The following is a 21,306-nucleotide window of genomic DNA, read 5'->3' on the forward strand; positions in this document are numbered from 1 at the left end:
GTATTTAATTATTACATTTTATAGAAGTGCTTTTAATCATATTTTAGATATAGTTAAAACAAAACTTAAACTCCAAAGCACTACCGTTGCATCGTAAGGGCTTACATCGATTTGTGCTTTTGTATGTATGTTTGTGGCAGTTGGAGAAGCCCTATGTCTACAGACAAACAGAAAGAACTCATAAAAATTTAAATAATTAAAAAAATATATATATATTTAATTTATGAAGGAAAATATTGTCAAATTTAAATAATGGTTATGCACGTTAAAAAAGTTTAAGTGTTTTGTCTCAATAAAGGCCTATTTTATTTTTAATTGTTTTATTATGTATGTTTGTAATGTTTTTACATAAAAATTACCGAGCCGATTTCAAAAATTCTTTCACCATAAAAAAGCTGCATTTTCAATGAGTGACATAGTCTATATTACATTTAAAAAATCCGTAATAAAAATTAAATAATATAACTAAAGGTGTGAAAAAAATAGTCATAAAAAATCTGCCATCGCGTGCGCTCCGGAAACTATTGATAGTGGAACAAAAAATTGTTTTTCAGTATTATAGAACGTATCAATATCTATAAAAAAGTCCGCGATACCATATGTCCAACTACTGTAGTATTCCCACTATAACTACTCCTTTACATTTTAAAAAAGTTCATATAAGTGCCAACAATAATCAAACCAAATTATTCATACTTCTGTACTAATCCTTATCCCATTATATGGTATTTTACTAAAAACTGTTTCAGTACCTGTAAAAAACATTTTAAATTATTTAAATCGGGCATTAAATTTAAAACATATTTCATTTTTTTTTATGAAAATAAGGACAGAGACTAGCACGTAATTGACTATTACAATGCAGTGCCGCTCAGGATTCTTGAAAAACCCAAAAATTCTGAGCAGCACAACATTTGCGCTCGTTACCTTGAGACATAAGATGTTAAGTCTCATTTGCCCAATAATTTAGCCAGCTACGGCGCCCTTCAGACCGAAACATAGTAATGTTTACACATTACTGCTTCACGGCAGAAATAGGTGCCATTCTGGTACCCGTAATCTATTCGGCTTCCTGTGCAAAGGAGCCTCCCACTGGTGAAGGTGTCAAATGTCAATGTAAAGAAAATAATCCAATAATAATATAATAAGTGAAATAAATTTTTATTTTATTAAAAATTAATCTATAGTCCGAGATTTCCCACTACCACGAGATCCGTATCTAAGCGAGTGAGACTGCAGGGCATTGCTAGTACATATATTATACAAATATATTATATATCGATAAAGTCAGTCACCCTTTATTGATTCAGAAGCTAAATAATTATGGAATTGGAAGAAACTTACTGAAATGGTTTGAGTCATATCTTCATAATAGACTTCAGTCAGTAGTTGTAGGAGGCACTGAATCTACTTCATACATTGCGCGATCTGGTGTTCCCCAGGGATCCCACCTAGGACCGTTGCTCTTTTTGATATTTGTGAATGACGTTAGGAATCATATCAAATATTGTAAAGATTCTCTCTTCGCCGATGATTTAAAAATTTATAAAGTTATCAACTCTGCCTCTGAGGCTGCTTTTGTTCAAAGTGATCTCAATGGTATAAAAGATTGGTACCTATTAAATGGTATGATCCTAAATGCAAGCAAATGTTTTCATATTAAGTACACTAGAAAAAAAAACCGCTTGTTACAGTGTATGAGCTCGATGGCGCACCTTTAAAAGAAGTGCAGGAAATTCGTGACTTGGGGGTAACTATTGATAGCAAACTAACGTTTATTGCACAAGTTAATAAAGTAGTTACCACACCCGCACGAATGTTAGGATTTCTAAAGCGAAACTCGAATTGTTTCGGCTATTCTATATAACGCTCTAGTGCGCAGTCATATCGAATATGGTAGTATTATATGGAATCCCCTATATACGATCCATTCGCAACGCATCGAGAGTATGCAAAGAGCATTCACACGACACCTTGCATACATTAGTACTGGATTCTCTCATACACACCCGTACCATCAGCGCCTCAGGAAATTTAATATGATTTCATTGCTCGATCGGAGATCTCTTGCCGGAGTAATATTTTTGTACAAACTCTTAAACGGTCAATTTTTTTTTATGGAATAGGAGGACAAACGAGCGTACGGGTCATCTGTTGTTAAGTGATCACTGCCGCCCATACTCTCTGGCAACACCAGAGGAATCACAGGAGCGTTGCCGGCCTTTAAGGAAGGTGTACGCGCTTTTTTTGAAGGTACACATGTCGTATCGTCCCGGAAACACCGTTGGAAGTTCATTCCACAGCTTTGTAGTACGTGGAAGAAAGCTCCTTGTAAACCGCACTGTGGAGGACCGCCACACATCCAGATGGTGAGGATGATATCCTAACTTGTGGCGTGTCGTGCGAAGGTGGAATTCGGCGGCAGGAATTAGGTAAAACAGCTCTTCGGAACACTCCCCGTGATAAATGCGGTAGAAGACACACAATGAAGCGACGTCTCTACGCAACGCCAAGTGATCCAGCCGTTCACAGAGTACTGGGTCCCCGACAATTCGCGCTGCTCTGCGTTGCACGCGGTCAAATGGATCGAGCTGATACTGGGGTGCGCCAGACCAGAGATGACAGCAATACTCCATGTGTGGGCGGACCTGCGCTTTGTACAGCGCTAGAATGTGGGCCGGCTTGAAGTATTGCCGTGCTCTATTAATGACGCCCAGTTTCTTTGAAGCCAATTTGGCTTTGCCCTCCAGATGGCCACGGAATTGGCAATCGCTCGAGATTTCGAGACCCAGTATTCCGATACTAGGCGAGGCTTTAAGGGAAGTGTTGTCGAAGAGCGGTGATGCGACAAATGGGGTTTTTTTAGTGGTAAACGCGCAAACTTGAGCCTTCTGGGGGTTAAATTGGACAAGGTTCAATTTACCCCCGCGACCTTCTCAGGAGAGGACTCGATAGAAGACACAAGTTTCTCCCGGCACTGGTCGACGATTTCTCGAGAGAGACGTGCATGGCCCGTGTATACGGCATCACCAGTGCTGTCATCTGCATAGCAATGAATGTTGGAGGTGTCCAACATATCATTGATATGCAGAAGAAACAGCGTAGGAGATAGCACACAGCCTTGGGGCACTTCAGCATTCACGGGCTTCGGGTTCAAGCAATGTCCGTCGACAACGACCTGTATGCTGCACCCAGTGAGGAAGCTGGAGGTCCACTTGCACAAGCTCTCGGGAAGCCCAAATGATGGAAGTTTAGAGAGGAGCGCCTTATGCCATACACGATCAAAGGCCTTCGCTATATCCAGGCTAACTGCCAGGCCTTCCCCCTTGCTTTCAATAGCCGCAGCCCATCTATGTGTTAGGTATACCAGAAGATCACCTGCCGACCGACCATGGCGAAACCCGTATTGTCGGTCGTTGATCAACTGGTGACCCTCTAGGTATACCAAGAGCTGACGGCTAATTATGCTCTCCATGATTTTGGAGAGCAGGGAGGTAATAGGAATAGGCCTGTAGTTTGCCGGATCCGAACTGTCTCCTTTTTTTTGGATCGGATGGACAAGGGCTGACTTCCATGAGTCAGGGACTACGCCTTTGGAATAAGAGTGCCGGAATAAACGCGTTAGCACTGGTGTCAACGCGTTAGCACCGGTGTCAACTCAGGGGCACACGTTCTAAGCACGATTGGAGAAATGCCATCCGGTCCACTCGACTTCCTGACGTCCAACGATAACAGAGCTCGCCTAACAGGTTTCTGTCTGAACTGTACTTCAGGCATAGAGCTCTGACACCGCGGATTGGTCGGCGGTGTTTTTCCGTTGTCGTCACGAGATCGAGCGCACAGGAGATCGGCTTTCTCTTTTGCCGTATGGGCCAGGGTGTCATTCCTCATGTGCAACGGTGGCTTGGACGGCTGGCTGAAGTTACCAAGAGCAGCTTTCGACAACGACCAGAACTTGCGTGTTCCGGTCGGGTAACTGGAAAGCTGCTCGCCGATTTTGACGACGTCAGATACAATGTATTTGACGTCGTCAAAATCGGCGAGCAAATACAATGTAGTAACCTCTTGCAGAATATTAACCTTGCTGTCCCATATTTATTCCCAAGGTTCAAAATCAAGAGAATCTTCCAAGTTCCTTCTGTAAAAACCAACCTGGGAGTTCAGGCGCCTCTCGCTCGAATTCTTCGCGAGCACAATAAGTTAAACGATACCGATATTCAGAACTTGATATATTCGGTGGTGGGCTGGTCAGGTTTAAAGAAAGTGTTGTTAAACACTTAGCTGGTACTCAATCTGCATTTTTCAAATAAGTAGTTTTTCTTTTTTTTTCGTCTTCATTATTTTCATTATTTTAATAAGTTAAAGTTATAATTTGTACTTTCATTTCTTATCTTTTTGTTTTTATTATAGCTTAGATAGTTAGCTTATATAAATTAGTTCTATTTTTCAGAGGTAATTAGGGAGTATTTTTTGTAATTTTTATGTTCACCATAATTGTCATTAGAACTACTAATTGTAACATTAGATTAAGAAAATTGTATTGTATATGATGTGGTTTGCTTTAATAAATAAATAAATAATAGACATAAAAAACGAAGTATTCACTAGTACAAAATTAAATGATAGTGGACATGGCATGCAAGTTATAACAGCATCGCAAAACTTTTATTTTATTTATGAAGTTGCGTCGCGTCGAAAAATTTTCTCTCTCTCATATTTTTTTGCGATTGTTGCTGCCGTACACAACTGGCTTTGCATGAAAATCATATTTTCTAAACGATACGTGGTCTCGAGCAAATGTGAAAAACGTAGCGAGCCCCGCCTGCTCCGATATTTGGATCGGTATTAAGGTGTCAACGAAATGGGTCGCTATGAGTATCGAGGAGCAATAAATTCGTTTTCAGCTACGTAGAACTAAGAGCGCAGATTATTTCACACCATTTACTCCTTTCATCCGCAGTCTTCATAATACCGCTGCTATAAAAAGGACTTTCCCAAGATTGAAGTTTTAGAATACACTCATAGCTTAATCGAATTCCAAGCCCGGCTCTGGCTCAGAGAAATTTTTCAATTTTTGAGTTGAATTAAATTTTCCAAATACTTTTTGAGAAATTTATATATATATTTAAATGAATTGCTGTTCGTTAGTCTCGCTAAAACTCGAGAGTAGCGGGACCAATTTGGATAACTTTGGTCTTAAATTAATTGTGGAAGTCCAGGGAAGGTTTAAAAGGTGAATAAATATGAAAATGCTCAGAATTAAATAAAAACAACGATTTTGATTTTCCTTTGGTGTGTCCCCCGTCGCGTCGTTCAGAAATCAAGTTTAAAAATGAATAACTAATTAGAATTTTTATATCTTTCTTACTTTCTCAGCAGGTAAAAATAAACTTTATTTTAGGTTACCATAGTTGGTGGATTCCTTACAGTTGTTGACTATCTATGAAATTACTTTTATGGTAATTGATAGAGTATGCGATGTGTTCATTTAATATAAAGTTGATAAAGTTTTAAGATATAAAGATATTTATAAGTACTACGTGCTTATTCATGTGTGTATGCGGAAGAAGTTGCAGGTATCAGCTAGTAAAATATATTTATTTACTTATTTACACGCTCGTCTCTGTAACACACTTTTTTTAGAAGGTACCAGGCGAACATAAGTGATACATTTTTTTATATATAATCGCTTATAATGCTCACAGAATACCTTTATTTATTTACGGTGTGTGTCATCCACACATGCATGTATTGCACTCAATAACTTTTGTTTTGTATAAATTTACATTTTTGACTTACTTGTGTAAGGCATTGACTATTTGACGTTTGAGTATGTTTGTTGCGTGACTTTACATTTTATATTATACTAGCTGACCCGGCAAACGTTGTTTTACCATATAAAGTATAATTCACGTATATATATATATATTTATATAGTTTTATAAGTAATAAAATATTGCCTATATTATAGCCTGTACATCATTTTGTTCTTTTGTCAATAGTTTTTGCAGCGCACGCAAAAATAGGTTTTCGATTTTACACCTTGTGTTACAAAAAAGCAATTTTATTACGGATCCCTAATTTGAAAAAAAAACATAGCCTATAGCCTTCCTCGATAAATGGACTACCCAACACTGAAAAAATCATTCAAATCGGACCAGTAGTACCAGAGATTAGCGCGTTCAAATAATAATAAAAATATTACTATAGATTGTAATTGAAATGATTTGTAAAACGATGAAAATGCCATTCTCATGAGTTTCTTGGTACTTCTTCTCATTAGCTTAAGCCTTTACGAAGAAGCAGTAGATTCAATAAGAAAAAACATTTTTTTGACAATAAGTGTCATTTCCGTGACCTACATGAATAAAGTGATTTTGATTTGTGCTTGGAAAGTAATGTATGGGGATGTCTTTTACTCTGAGGTCATTCTCATGACTGCCCCCTTTGAAGTGCCTTGTGGTACCAGGTCAACATAATATCATGGTGGTAATATCTCTGATAATAGCAATGGAAAAGGTGCATGGGAATCACGATTCATCCGACGTTCCTTGAATATATTCCTTTTTTTATGATTTAATTACAAATTATGTATAATTTTTAAACTTCTTCCTATACTTGTAGTATAAGAAGGTATTATTTGCCAAATGTCATAGTGCTAGGTCAAAGGAAAATACCCTCAATTTTGATTCCCTTGAGAGTATTTAAATATACTTTTTTGCGGCATAAGCGCCCGTATATTTTTATTTTAGCTTCAAGAGATTGAAGATTGAGTATATGGTTTTAACTTCAACACGATACCTCTACGCGTTCCCGAGATAAAGGGTCTTGACAGACAGATGGACGGACTGACAACAAAGAGATCAAATCAAATCAAAAATATATTATTTCGTAGGTAAATAATATTACACACACACTCGTGTGAGTGTGTGTGTAATATTAGTAGGAGTGAGTGTTCACTCCTTGTTCGCGTCGGGGTAGGTAGAGACAACAGAACACCACTTGCTTCTATCCTTACAAACCACACGCGCTTCCTCTACATTCATTACTCTTTTCATACATGCTCACCGGTTGCGGGTGATTCGGACCTCTCCTTTTCTCAAAACGTCCCCAATTTGGTCGACGAATGTTCTACTAGGTCTTCCGCGACCGACTTGCCCACACACACTTGCCTTATATATTTAAACTAGCTGACCCGGCAAACGTTGTTTTGCCATATAAAGTATAATTCACGCGATAGTTTTATAAGTAATAAAATATTGCCTATATTATAGCCTGTACATCATTTTGTTCTATTGTCAATAGTGTTTGCAGCGCACGCAAAAATAGGTTTTCGATTTAACACCTTGTGTTAGAAAATAGCAATTATATTACGTATCCCTAATTTTGAAAAAAAAAATAACATAGCCTATAGCCTTCCTCGATAAATGGACTACCCAACACTGAAAGAATCATTCAAATCGGACCAGTAGTACCAGAGATTAGCGCGTTCAAACAAACAAACAAACACTGCAGCTTTATAATATTAGTATAGATAATATAACACTTGAAATAATATGTCATTTTTTCATACAGCTCATTCGGAAGGTAGATTTCTTTAAAGAAGAACGAGCAAGAAACTCTAACGTTGCTGTTTTCAAAACATAATGATATTAAAAGTTCTTATTTTCAAATAAATGTACAAATCATTTCAATAACAATATATGCAAAGTGATGTAACAAAAATACTCAAACGTCAATTATTAAATGCCTTAGACGAATAAGTAAAAAAACTGTATATTAATAGATAAAAACACAAGAGTTATTGAGTACATACTTATTCATGGTACAATACAGTGGATGCATCAATCCACACATACCGTAAATAAAATAAAGGCATTATGTGAGCATTTTCTAAGAGATTATATAAAAAGATTGCCCGTTGACAGGATCATCCAGCCACCACAAGTAGCGCCCGTTCACGAGCATGACGCATGGACCAGCCATCGCCTCTCTAGACCATATTTTTGGGAAGAGAAGCACCCGTCCCACGTCACCGCCCCAAGCAGTGACATTAAGCGAGAATGAAGATGCTTGTCACGAAAACTCTACCAAATAACAAAAAAAAATATTTATTTTTTTTTTTCATTTAATATTTATTATTTATATTATGACCTGATTTTGACTTTATAGCTGTGAAAATTTATTGAATTAGGCGTTACTTGCGGAAATCCATAATTATCCAATTGTTTTGAATTTTCTTTAGTGTTGATTCCGCCAATATTTGTCTTTTAAACAATTCGATACGTGTGCGAATCAACATGTCCTGAGGATGCCTAGAAGCCAATTAACAGCTTTCCTATTTAATATGTACTTGGGATTTATGCTTCTAAACTAAAGAGTTTCACTAAAATAATAAATGAATGTATAGAACTTTCATGCGACGAGACAGAATAACTTGAAGTATATGAGAAAGCTCATTTAAACGTGTCCTCTCAGGAATGAGTCCTGGCTATGTCGGTTATAAGCCCACAAGATAATGCATTTCTTACATAACATAAGCTTATATTTCTTTCTTGCCAATTTTATACATTTCGTTATTCACATATGAGATGTTATCCGCGTTACAGGCATGCCTATATTTTTATATATCCATTTTGTTGATAAATATATTTTTCATATCTGATACATAATGTATATAGGGATCACATAGCGATATGGAACGCCATAGATCATCATGTGCTGTGTAACGACTCAGCTCATACTAATTTTATACAGGGTTGATAATTCCATTTAACTTCGCATGGGTATTTTATTTGACCCCTCGTTTCCCATAAGAATCCTTATCAAGTACTTATAAGTAAATAATATATAAAATAGTTTGTGATCCTCTCAGTTTATTTTTGGAATAAACGACTATTCCTGACCAAAGAAATTTAAATAGGGAAAGCCTCATAAAATATCTTACAATACAAGAGGCAAAAGGCACAGCCGGCCACATTCTATTGGGGTCTAAGATGCTCCTAGATTTTAAGGGTTTAATACTCACGTCCCACTGAAAGAGGGTTTGGGATCTGACGTGAAGCATTAAGTCATTCAGTAAGTGGCGTCGACCACAATTTTCCAACATAACTTTATTAAAAATACTCAATTGAAAAGTCAAGCCATATATTGTTCTGGATACTGTACTTGATTGGATCATTTTGAGGGATACGTTTTTTTAAGTAAGGGGGAAGAACGGGCATACATACGGGCAATAGTACAAGTACGGAAGTTTCACTCTGTAAAATAAATTAAAGAAATAGGGACTTTTGCGGTTATACAAAAAGATGTAATTCAGATCGCACAGCGCTACAAACCTACATTTTTATTTACCTAGAAGTTGCCTATTTCTATCTTGTCTTACCTTTTCTGACGATATTAGGGTTGACTTCTTTACCTAAAAGTGTACCTACCTAGCATGAAATCATCTTATTAAATACTTTAGTTTTTTCTGTAACATAAATAGGTATGTAATCGTTATTTTATATTAATATTCTTTCGTTGTCAAACCTACATTAGTGTGCGATAGTAATGTATGCATTGAAACACCACAACATAGTCAAACCTACTTAGTATATAGGAAATAAATAGGTAGCTGTCATGAATGGTACTTTCATTATAATATAATCACTTTAAATTAGATTGTTTCAGCGTCCTTTGCAAGCAATGTCAGTAATGACCTTTTTTATGACAATAAGGGACGAGATGAACAGGACGTTCAGCTAATGGTAATTTATACGCCCTGCCCATTACAATGCAGTGCCCACCCGTATACTACACAGTAGGCCAGCCTGTAGGCGTCACGAGCGAGAAGTGACGCGCGAGCTTTGGTGTTACGTACTTCAACAATCCGACCGATATTTAAAAAATGGAGAAACATAAAAAATGCAAAGCATATTAAAATACCCCAGTGGGAGGCTCCTTTGCACAGGATGCTAGCTAGTTTATGGATACCACCATGGCGCCTATTTCTGCCGTGAAGCAGTAATGTGTAAGCATTATTGTGTTTCGGTCTGAAGAGCGTCTAGTGAAATTACAGGGCAATTAAGACTTAACATCTTGTGTCTTATTACTTAAGGTGACGATCGCAATTGTTGTGCTGCTCAGAGTTTTTGGATTTATTCAAGAATCCTGAGCGGCATTGCATTGTAATGGGCAGGGCGTATCAATTATTATCAGCTGAACGTCCTGCTCATCTCATCACTTATTATCATAAAAAAGGAAGACATTGTGCTATTGAAGAAGATGTAGGTGTTTTGACGTTCGAATATGACTAGTTTTCATTTTCTCAAGATAAATTAAACGTAAAGTAATTGTTAGTCCGAAATGAGAGTGAAGTTACATAAAGTCCCAACAAGCTGAAAATCAGTGAAATTGTTCAAAACATAATTAATAACAATGTTTAAAAGTTCCCCATCATTCCCGTGTATGGAAATTTTTTTATTCAAGATCAAAGGTCAAAAAAATGAGTTTTTCGCGATTTTCAGCAAAGGGTAAGTTTTATCATAAAAGTACCTCAGACAAATATTGTAGCTCATAAAATTATCTATAAAAAATGTATCAACACTTTTTTTCTTACGAGCCACCGTTTCTGAGATTCAAAAAGTTATACAAGTTGTTATCGTCATAATGTGCACACGTTTCCACGCCACCTATGATACAACTACAAAGTTATGAACAATTTCACTGATTTCAGCTTGTTGGGACTTTATGTAACTTCGAATGTCTAAATTGACCGGACTATGTAGAGCTCACGGTATCTATGATCATATAAAATATAGATAATAGGATCTCCTATAACAGAACTATCGTTTGACCATTCGATTTTAAATGGCGCGGACGTCTAGAAAAATATGGATATGCATTCATACGTAAAAATTGCAATTGTTACACATTAAAGATGAAAAATAATGGTATTTCGTTGTCCACTCATAACTCAAAAATATTATTATCTAAGAAATTTTGATTTAAGATCCAAAAAGAGGAGGAAGTTTCAATAAAATTCATAATTTTAATTCAATGCCCAAAGTAAGACTCCGCGGGATCGTTACATTATGGACGCATTACCAGTGTATCGTCCAGACACTCAAAATAATACATCTCCTTTAGTAATAATGATAAAAATAATAATAGTCATAAAAAAAATTTCTTATCAATTCTTCTCCCCGCATCATAGACCCTATACAAACTGATGTAGATTTATAACGTTTACCAAATATTGTTGCAACATGTTATGTTATAGTCACTCCCTATGGTAGATAAATATATTTCTGTTTATAATTTATAATAAATAACAATTTGTTATTTTTTTAAAGTGATAACCCTAACTTCTGGGATTAATTACACAAATTCATGAACGCGTGACTCGAACCCGTGACCTGTCGCATTCCATGCGAGCGCTCTTCCACTGTGCCAACCGTTCGAGGGACGTATCGTTGATTAACCTTGTATGTGTTGCTGTGGCTTCATCTACAGGATCTACTTTACAGTTGATAACCTGCTCAACCCCAATAATTGTATATTAGGAAATGGACTTGAGATGTCGCTTGCAATGACGTTCTTATGTATAGAACGTCATTGGTCGCTTGTTTCTTTAGATTTGAAAGAGAAGACTTGAACAAAGATTTATGAACCTTACGTCACTCGAACAGTTGGCTCAGTGGAAGAACACTCCCACGGGTCGCGACAGGTCGCGGGATCGAGTCCCGCATCGTTCACAAATTTAATTTGTCTCTTTAAATTTCTCTATCAAGCATATTTTTGGAACCATTATCAAGAATATATATTTTAATCCTTTATGGAATCCCAAACCATATGTTCCAAAAAGTCCTGATAAAACATATATCCTATAGCTGCTAGTTACAATAAACTTTTTACCGTTCAATAATTTTTTCACATGTAATTGTAACCGCGTTGTAAACGAGAATCATAAATTACTCGACTGTCCCGTGCTAGCTTTCATGCCTCAATCAAAACGTCTGATACCAGACCAACAGCAAATTGAGTCGTCTCATCTCACAGGGCGTGTATTTAAACGAATCGCGTTTGGTTAAAAATAACTGGTCTGTTAATTTACACAAGTAATGGAAGGTGACGCTGAGATAACTCGCCTGTTAATTTACACAGGTAATTGAAGGCTACGCTGAGAACTTATATCCTGCTGTTTAATAATAAATTTCAAAATTATTGCACGTTTTACTTTATGTTTAAGTTTTACTGGCATTTTTGGGTTAATCTTGTCGGGACTTTTTTCTGTGCAAAAATGATCCGATCTTGTTTAGATAAACGAAGCTCCCGATAACTGAATGTAATTAAGATGGAATTTTGTAATGAAAGTAATTCTTTTGGAAGAATTGGCCAATAATGTGCTTTCCATTGTGAGTTTCTAAGATTTTTTCCTTAAAATGTGTATTCTTCGCTATTGGTAAATGTTGTGGTACTAGGTAAAAGCATAAAACTTGTGATTATTATAAACTTACGTGAATATTAGGTAAGTATAGTGCTGTCGTAGTATTTTGGTCTTTATGGCTTTAAAGTAGCATGTGGTATGTAGATAATAGTACATTACGATACAAGTGCGCAAAGTAGGTCGTTCCTGCACCAGCGAAGAGAGTGCAGGATGACCTGCGAGCGCACGAGTATCGTATACTATTTTTCTATTAAATTGCGCAAAAATCGACCACTATAATTATTTTCAAACATTCCCGCACGCTCAACTACATTCCTGCACGCTCTTGTGAACGTGTGGGAAAGTAGTACTTTTCTGAACGCAAATGCATGTGCAAAATGGAACTTTGCGAATGCATTTGCGTTCACCCATTTTTAAAAACTGATTTTTACAGAAATGTATCACATGAAAGAAATGTATTTTACAGAATATCAAGTGTTGCTTTAATCAGCAACCTTTCAGATGAAGGCCATACCATTAAGTATAAATTTCCTTTGTATGTTGTACAAATGTGCACATTAAGTTACCAATAATTATTAACTGAAACTGTATTGGAATTAAACTAATTTTGTGTCTTATTGCTGTTACTCAAACTGTAACTAATCAAATTAAGGTCCATAGGCGTCAAAACGCATCAAACTTAAGTTTAGTCTTCATTGACCTGTGTATCCAGGTTGACCCTATGAGACCATCAACATCTTGCAGAGCCGGCCTAGTTTTTGTACTTTTGGTGTGGCACACTCGTTGACGTGAGTCTATCATCATGCGACCCAGGCGTTCTTTTCAAAGTCAAAGTCAAATTAACTTTATTGACACACAGACACACACTCACGCCTTTGTCCCCTTCAGCTTCGGCAAACACATTATAACGCTTCTTGCTTCTATCCATACAAACCTCACGCGCTTCCTCTTCATTCATTTCTCTTTTCATACATACTCGCTGGTGCCAGGTGCTTCGGACCCTTCCTTTTCTTAAAACGTCCTCAACTTCGTCAACAAATGTCCTACAAGGTCTCCCGATATTTCATAAGTCATTTTTCTTCACTCATTCGCTCCACGTGCCCAAACCATTTCAGCATTCCTTTCTCAATCTTTGTCACAACATCTTCTTTCAGACCACAGTGCGCTCGTATTAATTTATTAAATTAGGCTTAAACCAAGCGCTTTCGAATCGTCATCAAATATTTTGTCCTCTTATCTACAAAAAAAAAAACAAATAATAATCAAATTATTCATAGGAAATTGAATACAAGAATCTAATTCATCCAATCTAATACAATTACCTGTAGCTATAACGAATGCTAAGCTAATCCAACTGTTAGAAATTTCGTTAGTGATGCTACAGGTACAAGTATGCTCATTAAAATGTGAAAATCGTTGCAGTGAACTCCAAACAAAGGAATCAAGCCTTTGTTAACAATACACAATAACCATGCATTATAAATAATACGTACTGATCCCTTGTTTGACTATCATTTTCAACCACGATAGCAACACTGTCCATTGTATGAGAGATATTTAATGAAATTACGATACACGAAATATTATATAAGTTCATAATTACGGTACAATATTTTTATATTAATATTTTACGTTGATAAATGCCGCATTTATTCTGATTGAAGCGTTTGTGAATATATAATATAAGAATACTATTTGCAGCCTTTGCCTGAAGCCGTGAAGCAGTAATGTGCAATGGCTATTGTTTTTGTGAGGTGAGAGCAATCTCACCCAGCAATAGCTAAGAATCTCAACCATCAATAGCTAAAAATGTCATCCATTAATAACTAACAGTATCATCCAGCATTAGCTAACAATCTTACCCAGCAATAGCTAATAATCTCAACCAGTAATAGCTTACAATATCATCCAGCAACAGCTTATAATCTCAACCAGCAATAGCCAACAATGTCACCCAGCAATACCTAATAATCTCAACCAACAATAGCTAACAATACCATCCAGAAATAGCTAACAATCTCACCCAGCAATAGCTAACAATGTCAACCAGAAATAGCTAACATCTCAACCAGCTATAGCTAACAATATCATCCAGCAACAGCTTATTATCTCAACCAGCAATAGCTAACAATGTCACCCAGCAATAACTAATAATCTCAACCAACAATAGCTAACAATACCATCCAGAAATAGCTAACAATCTCACCCAGCAATAGCTAACAATGTCAACCAGAAATAGCTAACATCTCAACCAGCTATAGGTTAAAATTTCAACTAGCAATAGCCAACAATGTCACCAAGCAATAGCTAACAATGTCAACCAGAAATAGCTTACATCTCAACCAGCTATAGCTAACAATCTCAACCAGCAATTGCTAACAATCTCAACCAGCAATTGCTAACAATCTCAACCAGCAATAGCTAACAATGTCATCCAGCAATAGCTAACAATCTCACCCGTTGAGGGCGCTGTAGCTATTGAAATTACTGGGCGAATAAGGCTTAACAGCTTGTAATATCTTAAAGTAGCGAGCGTAATTGTGACACCGTGACCGCTCAGATTTATTGGGTTATTTTACCTCTTGATTCATCCTGAGCGGAACTGTAATGGGCATTGCATAAGCTTCCTAGTGTGGACGATATGACACAGTACCTTAAAAAAGCGTACACCTTAGGACACCACACCAACACCAGAGGAATCACAGAAGTATTGCCGGCCATTAAGGAAGGTGTACGCGCTTTTTTGAAGGTATACTCATGTGATATCGTTTAGAAAAAAATCTTCCTTATTCTTTGCAATACGAAAAAAATATAATAATATGTATTCTACCCATAATTATTCTTACAAAATATTTTCATAATCAAAGAAGGACATGCCCTTTAGTTTTAGATTCATTTATTAATCCCTAGAATAATAAATGAAAGTGGCTCTATAAAAATCCTTGTTTTCCCGATACGCATAGAAAAAGTACAGAAAAATATTTTTCACTGATGATATTACTTTCCCAATTGAAGAGCAAATGACAAAACGTACGCTGAAGGATTAAAAAAAACTTTACTAGGGCTCGGAAAAGTCTAACTGGTCATCATACTGCGTCAGGCATGGTTTGAAGGGGAGTTTCTTATCAAGTATTCACAAAGATTCATTTCTGTAAAAAATCTGTGAAGACTTCAGGCAAACAAAACACCTTTTTGTTATTATAATATTTTTTTATGATAATAAGGGACGAGACGAGCAGGACGTTCAGTTAATGGTAATTAAAACGCCCTGCCCATTACAATGCAGTGCCGCTCAGGATTGTTGAAAAACCCAGCGGCACTACAACTGCGCTCGTCATCTTGAGACATAAGACGGCCCAGTTATTTCACTAGCTACGGCGCCCTTTAGACCAAAACACTATAATGTTTACACATTACTGCTTCACAGCAGAAAAAGGCGCTGTTTTTGTACCCATAATCTAACCGGCATCCCGTGCAAAGGAGCCTCCCACTTAAAAATATAGTAATAGTTACTCAATATAGGAGGAGAATAAAAGATAGAATGTGGGTGTTTAATTAAAATAGCCTGAAGTCAGAGTAAAAATTTCAACTGAGGAAAATTCTAATGAAAAAATCTCGTTAAATATCAAAGCTCTCTTTCGATATAAATCAAAGGAAACTTCTTCGTAAAAATCAAATAATACTGAAATGATTCTTTAAAGGTTTTAAAACATCCTCATAAAAGGTGGGGACTGCAGATAATTGTATTCCATTAAAGCCTATATTGGCCACAAAAAGAAGTGATTTCCGTAAAGTATTTGTGACGTTGAGTGACGTAATACTTCGCTAAGATTAGATCCATCATTTGGTGTCGGCAATCGTTAATTGTTGTTTTTTCTCTTCAATGTTTTCAGCTAGATATAATTACATATTATAAAGTTTGTTAAAATTATATTTATTCTCTAAAAGTGATTTTGTATTAGTGTGACAACTGGGCTGAGAGTGTGTCATTTATAACAATCGTGGGCGGAAAATGTATGATAATCTATTGATCACTTGTTCTTCATTTGTTTTTATTATTGCTTTTATTTCATTTAATATTTTTTTATACCATATTTAAAGACTTCGCATAGCTTTCTGCGTTCAATTTATAAAATTGTTATTTGCAATTTATTTGATGAAATTAAAATAATTTGTTTTGTTTTTTTTTTTTATATAAATAGCGTTATTAATTATAAAGTCATATTATTATTAATATAATATTATTTTTTAATAATTAAATTATAAATAAAATCGACGCCCCCGGGGAATAAAATGGTTATGCGCTATTGCCACTTTTTTAATGTCTTTGCATTTTCGGCATCTATGGGTCGATATACACCTACTGATTTTTTTTTAGATCTTTTGACAGAAAATTCATAAAGTTATAACAATTTTTATTTTTACTCTACGGAAATCAAGGAAATAAAAGTTGCCCATACACATCCACAATCTGTTTACTTTAAATATGATTATGATGACGACTATATTGAAATGAATATAAGATCAACTGCAACTAAAAACACTGGAAAACGAAAATCTGCCTCTACCGCAGCAACTTCGTCTATCGCTGATGATGTGACATTGCAGCCAGCTTATAACGGTCCAGTTCCAATTTCTAAAGCTCTACACGACGACCTATCAAATCTTTGTAGGATTAACGCCATACCTCTCCATTATCACAGTTTTTACAATTCGCTGATAAGCACAAATAATACTGAAGCCGTTATAGGTGAGGATGACTGGGACAGTGAGAGCAATGAAACAGACTAATTGATTTTTTAGAACTAAGACTGATTAATGCCTATTATAACAATTGTGATTTTCTTAAATAAAAATTATGTTTATTATACTTACTTCATTGTTTATTTTATTTGTTTTTACAATATGTAGGTACTGACTGAGTGTAGAAAAGCACCCACAAAGTACCCAGTACCTAGTGGTATTACAGTAACAGTGTTACAATAATTTATAAACAAAATTCATAAACATTACTGCATATTACGATGAAGTCGTTATATAGCTATACGAAAAAAGGCACTGGTAAATAATGTAGAAAAACATCGTAATGTAGGGATATAGTTTTCATGATATTACAATTTCACGAGAATAAAATCGTTATGTGCCGTTCCTTAGGATACACTTAAATATAAAATCAGTTATATACATCTTTCGTAATAACTTTAAAAGTATAGATTATATATTTTTTTATTATAGCTACTTATTAAGAAAAAAAAATACTGAAAAAAATGATGTATTGTATGTTAATATAGGCCGGTTAGTTTATGAGCTAAAACAGAATAACAGTTTTTTGCTCGTCCTGTAAAATTTACTTTTGTCTATTACGATTTTATTCCCCGGGAGCGTCGAAATGTATATATGTGTAAAGAGTGTATACATAATAAATAAATAAATTTGTTTTTATTTTCCTTGCAGGTATAATATAAATAAATATGTTACATTCGGGGAATTAGATTTTTTATGCATCAACATCTTATCATACTAAAGGAATAATAAGAATAGCTAGTGAAATTACTGGGTAAATGAGACAACATTTTATGTCTCAAGTTGACGAGCGCAAAGGTAGTGCTGCTCAAAATTTAAGGGCTTTTCAAGAATCCTGAGTCTGTAACAATCACCATCAGCTACAGTCCTGCTGGTCTCGTGCCGTATTTTCATTAAAAGTTCATAAAATTGCATAAAACAAAAATATAATAGAATAGTTTGTAGTGCTAGCGAACCGTCGTTTGAACACAATACGATGTACATAAACACACCAATTCAACTGTTTACGTACAAGTATGCTCATTAAAATTACAAATTCCGTGCGCCTTATTCATAACGAAGGCATCAAAGCTCTGTTAACTATACACAGTAACCATGTAATGAAACTTAAAAATATTTTTTGAGTTTCGGCTCAAATCAACTCTGAGACATTTCCTATTATGAATTATATATTTCATAAGTTATAATATGTTATGTTTTTAGAGTGACAACCCTCACTTCTAGGATTAATACACAAATATAATTTTAAAAACAAAATTTTATAACGGGGCGGTACTCGAACGGTTAGAGCACCGGCTACGGCTACCAGCGGCCACGGAACGCCGAAGGTCGTGGGTTCGAATCCCGCATCGATCATAAAATTTTGTTTTTCAAATTTTATTTGTGTATTTCATAAGTTCTTTAAGATACAGATTGATTATAATAGTGGCGCGTTGGTATACATTAGATTAAGATTTATGTGTTTGTAAGTGTTTTTTTTTAATGTTCTTATTTATATAGTTTCAGTTACTTGATTCACAGCAATTTTTTCAATCAAATTTAATAATATTATTATTTGAAAATTTATAAGTTATGATATAATAATATATCATATAATATATAGTGGATCCTGTAGAGGAAGCCACAATCTGAGAGTTGAACATACAAGATTTTATGACGATACGTCACCAGAACGGTAAGCTCAGTTGAAAGAGCTCTCTCGACTCTCACGGAACGCGAGAGGTCGTCAGTTCGAGTCCCGCATCGGTCATAAAATTTATTAAATTTAAATTTTTTTATGCATTAATCCCAGAAATGAGGGTTATCACTTTAAAAAAACATAACAAATTGTTTAGATTTGCAAGAGCGACATCTCAAGTCAATTTCCTAATGGGGTTGAGCAGATTATCAAATGTAAAGTAAATCCTACAGATGAAGTCACAACCTGAGAGTTGAACAAAGCATACAAGATTTTATGACGATACGTAACTCGAACGGTTAGGTCAGTTGAAAGAGCACTCGCACCGTTCATAAAATTTTATATCAATATTGATAATAATATTGACACACTTTTCACACAAATTTTTCTTGTTTCTGAAATTATAAACTTAGCTTACTTTTATTTTCTAGAGTTTTTTATTCACATCGCTTAAGTTGTATATTTTTTCTTCTTTTATGTACAATAATTCCCAAATAAAGGGAAATTGCTTGAGATAATAATATATACGAGGTTACACCGTTGTCATCAGTTTTATAATACTAGTTAATCAAGGTATATTTATGAGGAAATTATCAGACACGATCTGGTTATAATGGAATCTTTCAGACACGTGACATCGCTACACTTAGTACGAGAACTATTCACTTGAGCTTAATATATTTACGTTTTAGTGTGTAATTTACCTAAAAATAATGTTGGGTAATGTAAACACTTAATATTAGTGCTGCAGAAAAGGGGTATTCACGCTATTCATAACCTAGGTCCCAAAGAATCATTGAGAGCAAAATTCAAAGAAATTAACATGTTGACTTTTGCTTCTCAATATATTCTTGATAATGTAATGTTAGTTCATAGGCACATAAGTGAATTTGCTAGACGCTGTCATAAACCTAATGTTAACATCAGCAACAGGCATAAGCTTATAATGCCTACTGCTCGGCTAAGTCGAGTTGGTAAATCTAAAAAACGTTTGTGTGGTAAAGGTTATTATAACATTAATGACTTTCTTAATGATACCACAGGTTGGGAATGGAGCAACCTCAGGCTATTAGATAATAAGATTAATTGTAAAATATTACTTTGTAAACATATTTTTTGATGAAAAAAGAAGCCCGCGGAGTTTTTTGCGCCCATTCTCCTCAGGCCTGAGTCATTCATTTTCGAATGGGTGGTAGTTTTGTTTGACTTTCAATAAGTGATGTCAAATCCTATTTTGAATAAAAATATTTGAATTTGAATGAATATCCTTTAAAAAATTAAGAAAAGTGCTGGATCCGATTATTGTTAATAGCGACTGTTATTGAATACCAATATGTCAGTCTTATTACAATAGTTTTTAAATTTTTGATTACCTTAGATACAATTTGCTTTACATAGTTTTGCATATTATAATAAAGCATTTAAATACAATAGTTCTAACTGATAATCGCTAAATAATCGATGGTGATCACTTAACATCAGATGACGTTCGCTCATTTGTTCTCCTCATCCATAAAAAAAAGAAAAAAACACAACTTCAATAGAGTTGTCCAACACTGAAATACAGAATGAATGAAGAGCAGTTCGATTAAATAGTAAATTTATGTATTTATTACCAGGAACTCAGCAGTAGCAGATGACGCAATAGCTGTCAGTTTTATTTTAATTATAATTTATATAAAATTAAAACCAAATAGGTACTAACAAAAAAAATATCATTTTCGATTGCTTTTTATTAGTTGTGCAATATCAAACACAACCGCTTATAAGCTTTAACTTTGTGAGCATCTGTAATATTTACCGTATGATTGAGTTGCTAAACAATTACTAACTATAATTGCAATTGTATGGTTTTGTGTTTTAATGCTTTAACTATGAGGCAACATTTAAATACTATTTTGGCTTATAACTAACAAATGTGCTTACATTAGTGAATACCTTGTTGGGGGAATTTTCCAGATACCACCTTCGCTTAATATGCGTGGCTTTATGTAGTGGCTACAATTTTCTATAATAATATGTTTACATAAAATTTTATTTCTCCAAAAAAAAAAATATGTTCAATGCAGGTAAGTTTAGATATTTCACTCATAAGTTTACGAATCTTAAAAAAATTACATTACTTTACATTTTGGTTCCGATGCCATGGCTTTTATTATTCCTTTAATATTATATTTTAAATGGCGTTCCTTTCTATTAATACAATGCGAAATGCTTTTATAATATATAAAAAAGGAATTATTGCGAGAAATGAAGATTTCCGCAAGGATTCTTTTGTGTATCATTAAAAAAGTCCTGAAGTTTGGTCCTTATCATCAATGTACAAGATGGCCCTAAACTAATACAAATAGAGTTGAATAACGATATATTAATATATCGAATAGAGTTAAATAAA

The 21,306-nt window shown here is 35.0% G+C and overlaps 1 protein-coding gene and 1 pseudogene across 1 annotated transcript; one reads left to right on the forward strand and one right to left on the reverse strand.

Annotated features, from left to right (window-relative positions):
* Window positions 1-2,165: 2,165 nt before the first annotated feature.
* LOC126967255 (uncharacterized) lies at window positions 2,166-2,876 on the reverse strand (the record flags this gene model as incomplete). Its single annotated transcript, XM_050811746.1, has 1 exon — window positions 2,166-2,876. A coding segment is annotated over one exon (711 nt), but the record flags the coding sequence as incomplete, so codon positions are not given.
* Window positions 2,877-16,942: 14,066 nt separating this feature from the next.
* The window catches only part of LOC126967329 (uncharacterized), a 66,720-nt pseudogene continuing 62,356 nt past the window's right edge, over window positions 16,943-21,306 (forward strand).

The sequence above is a fragment of the Leptidea sinapis genome, chromosome 12 (genome assembly GCF_905404315.1).
Source record: "Leptidea sinapis chromosome 12, ilLepSina1.1, whole genome shotgun sequence".
Taxonomy (NCBI): domain Eukaryota; kingdom Metazoa; phylum Arthropoda; class Insecta; order Lepidoptera; family Pieridae; genus Leptidea; species Leptidea sinapis.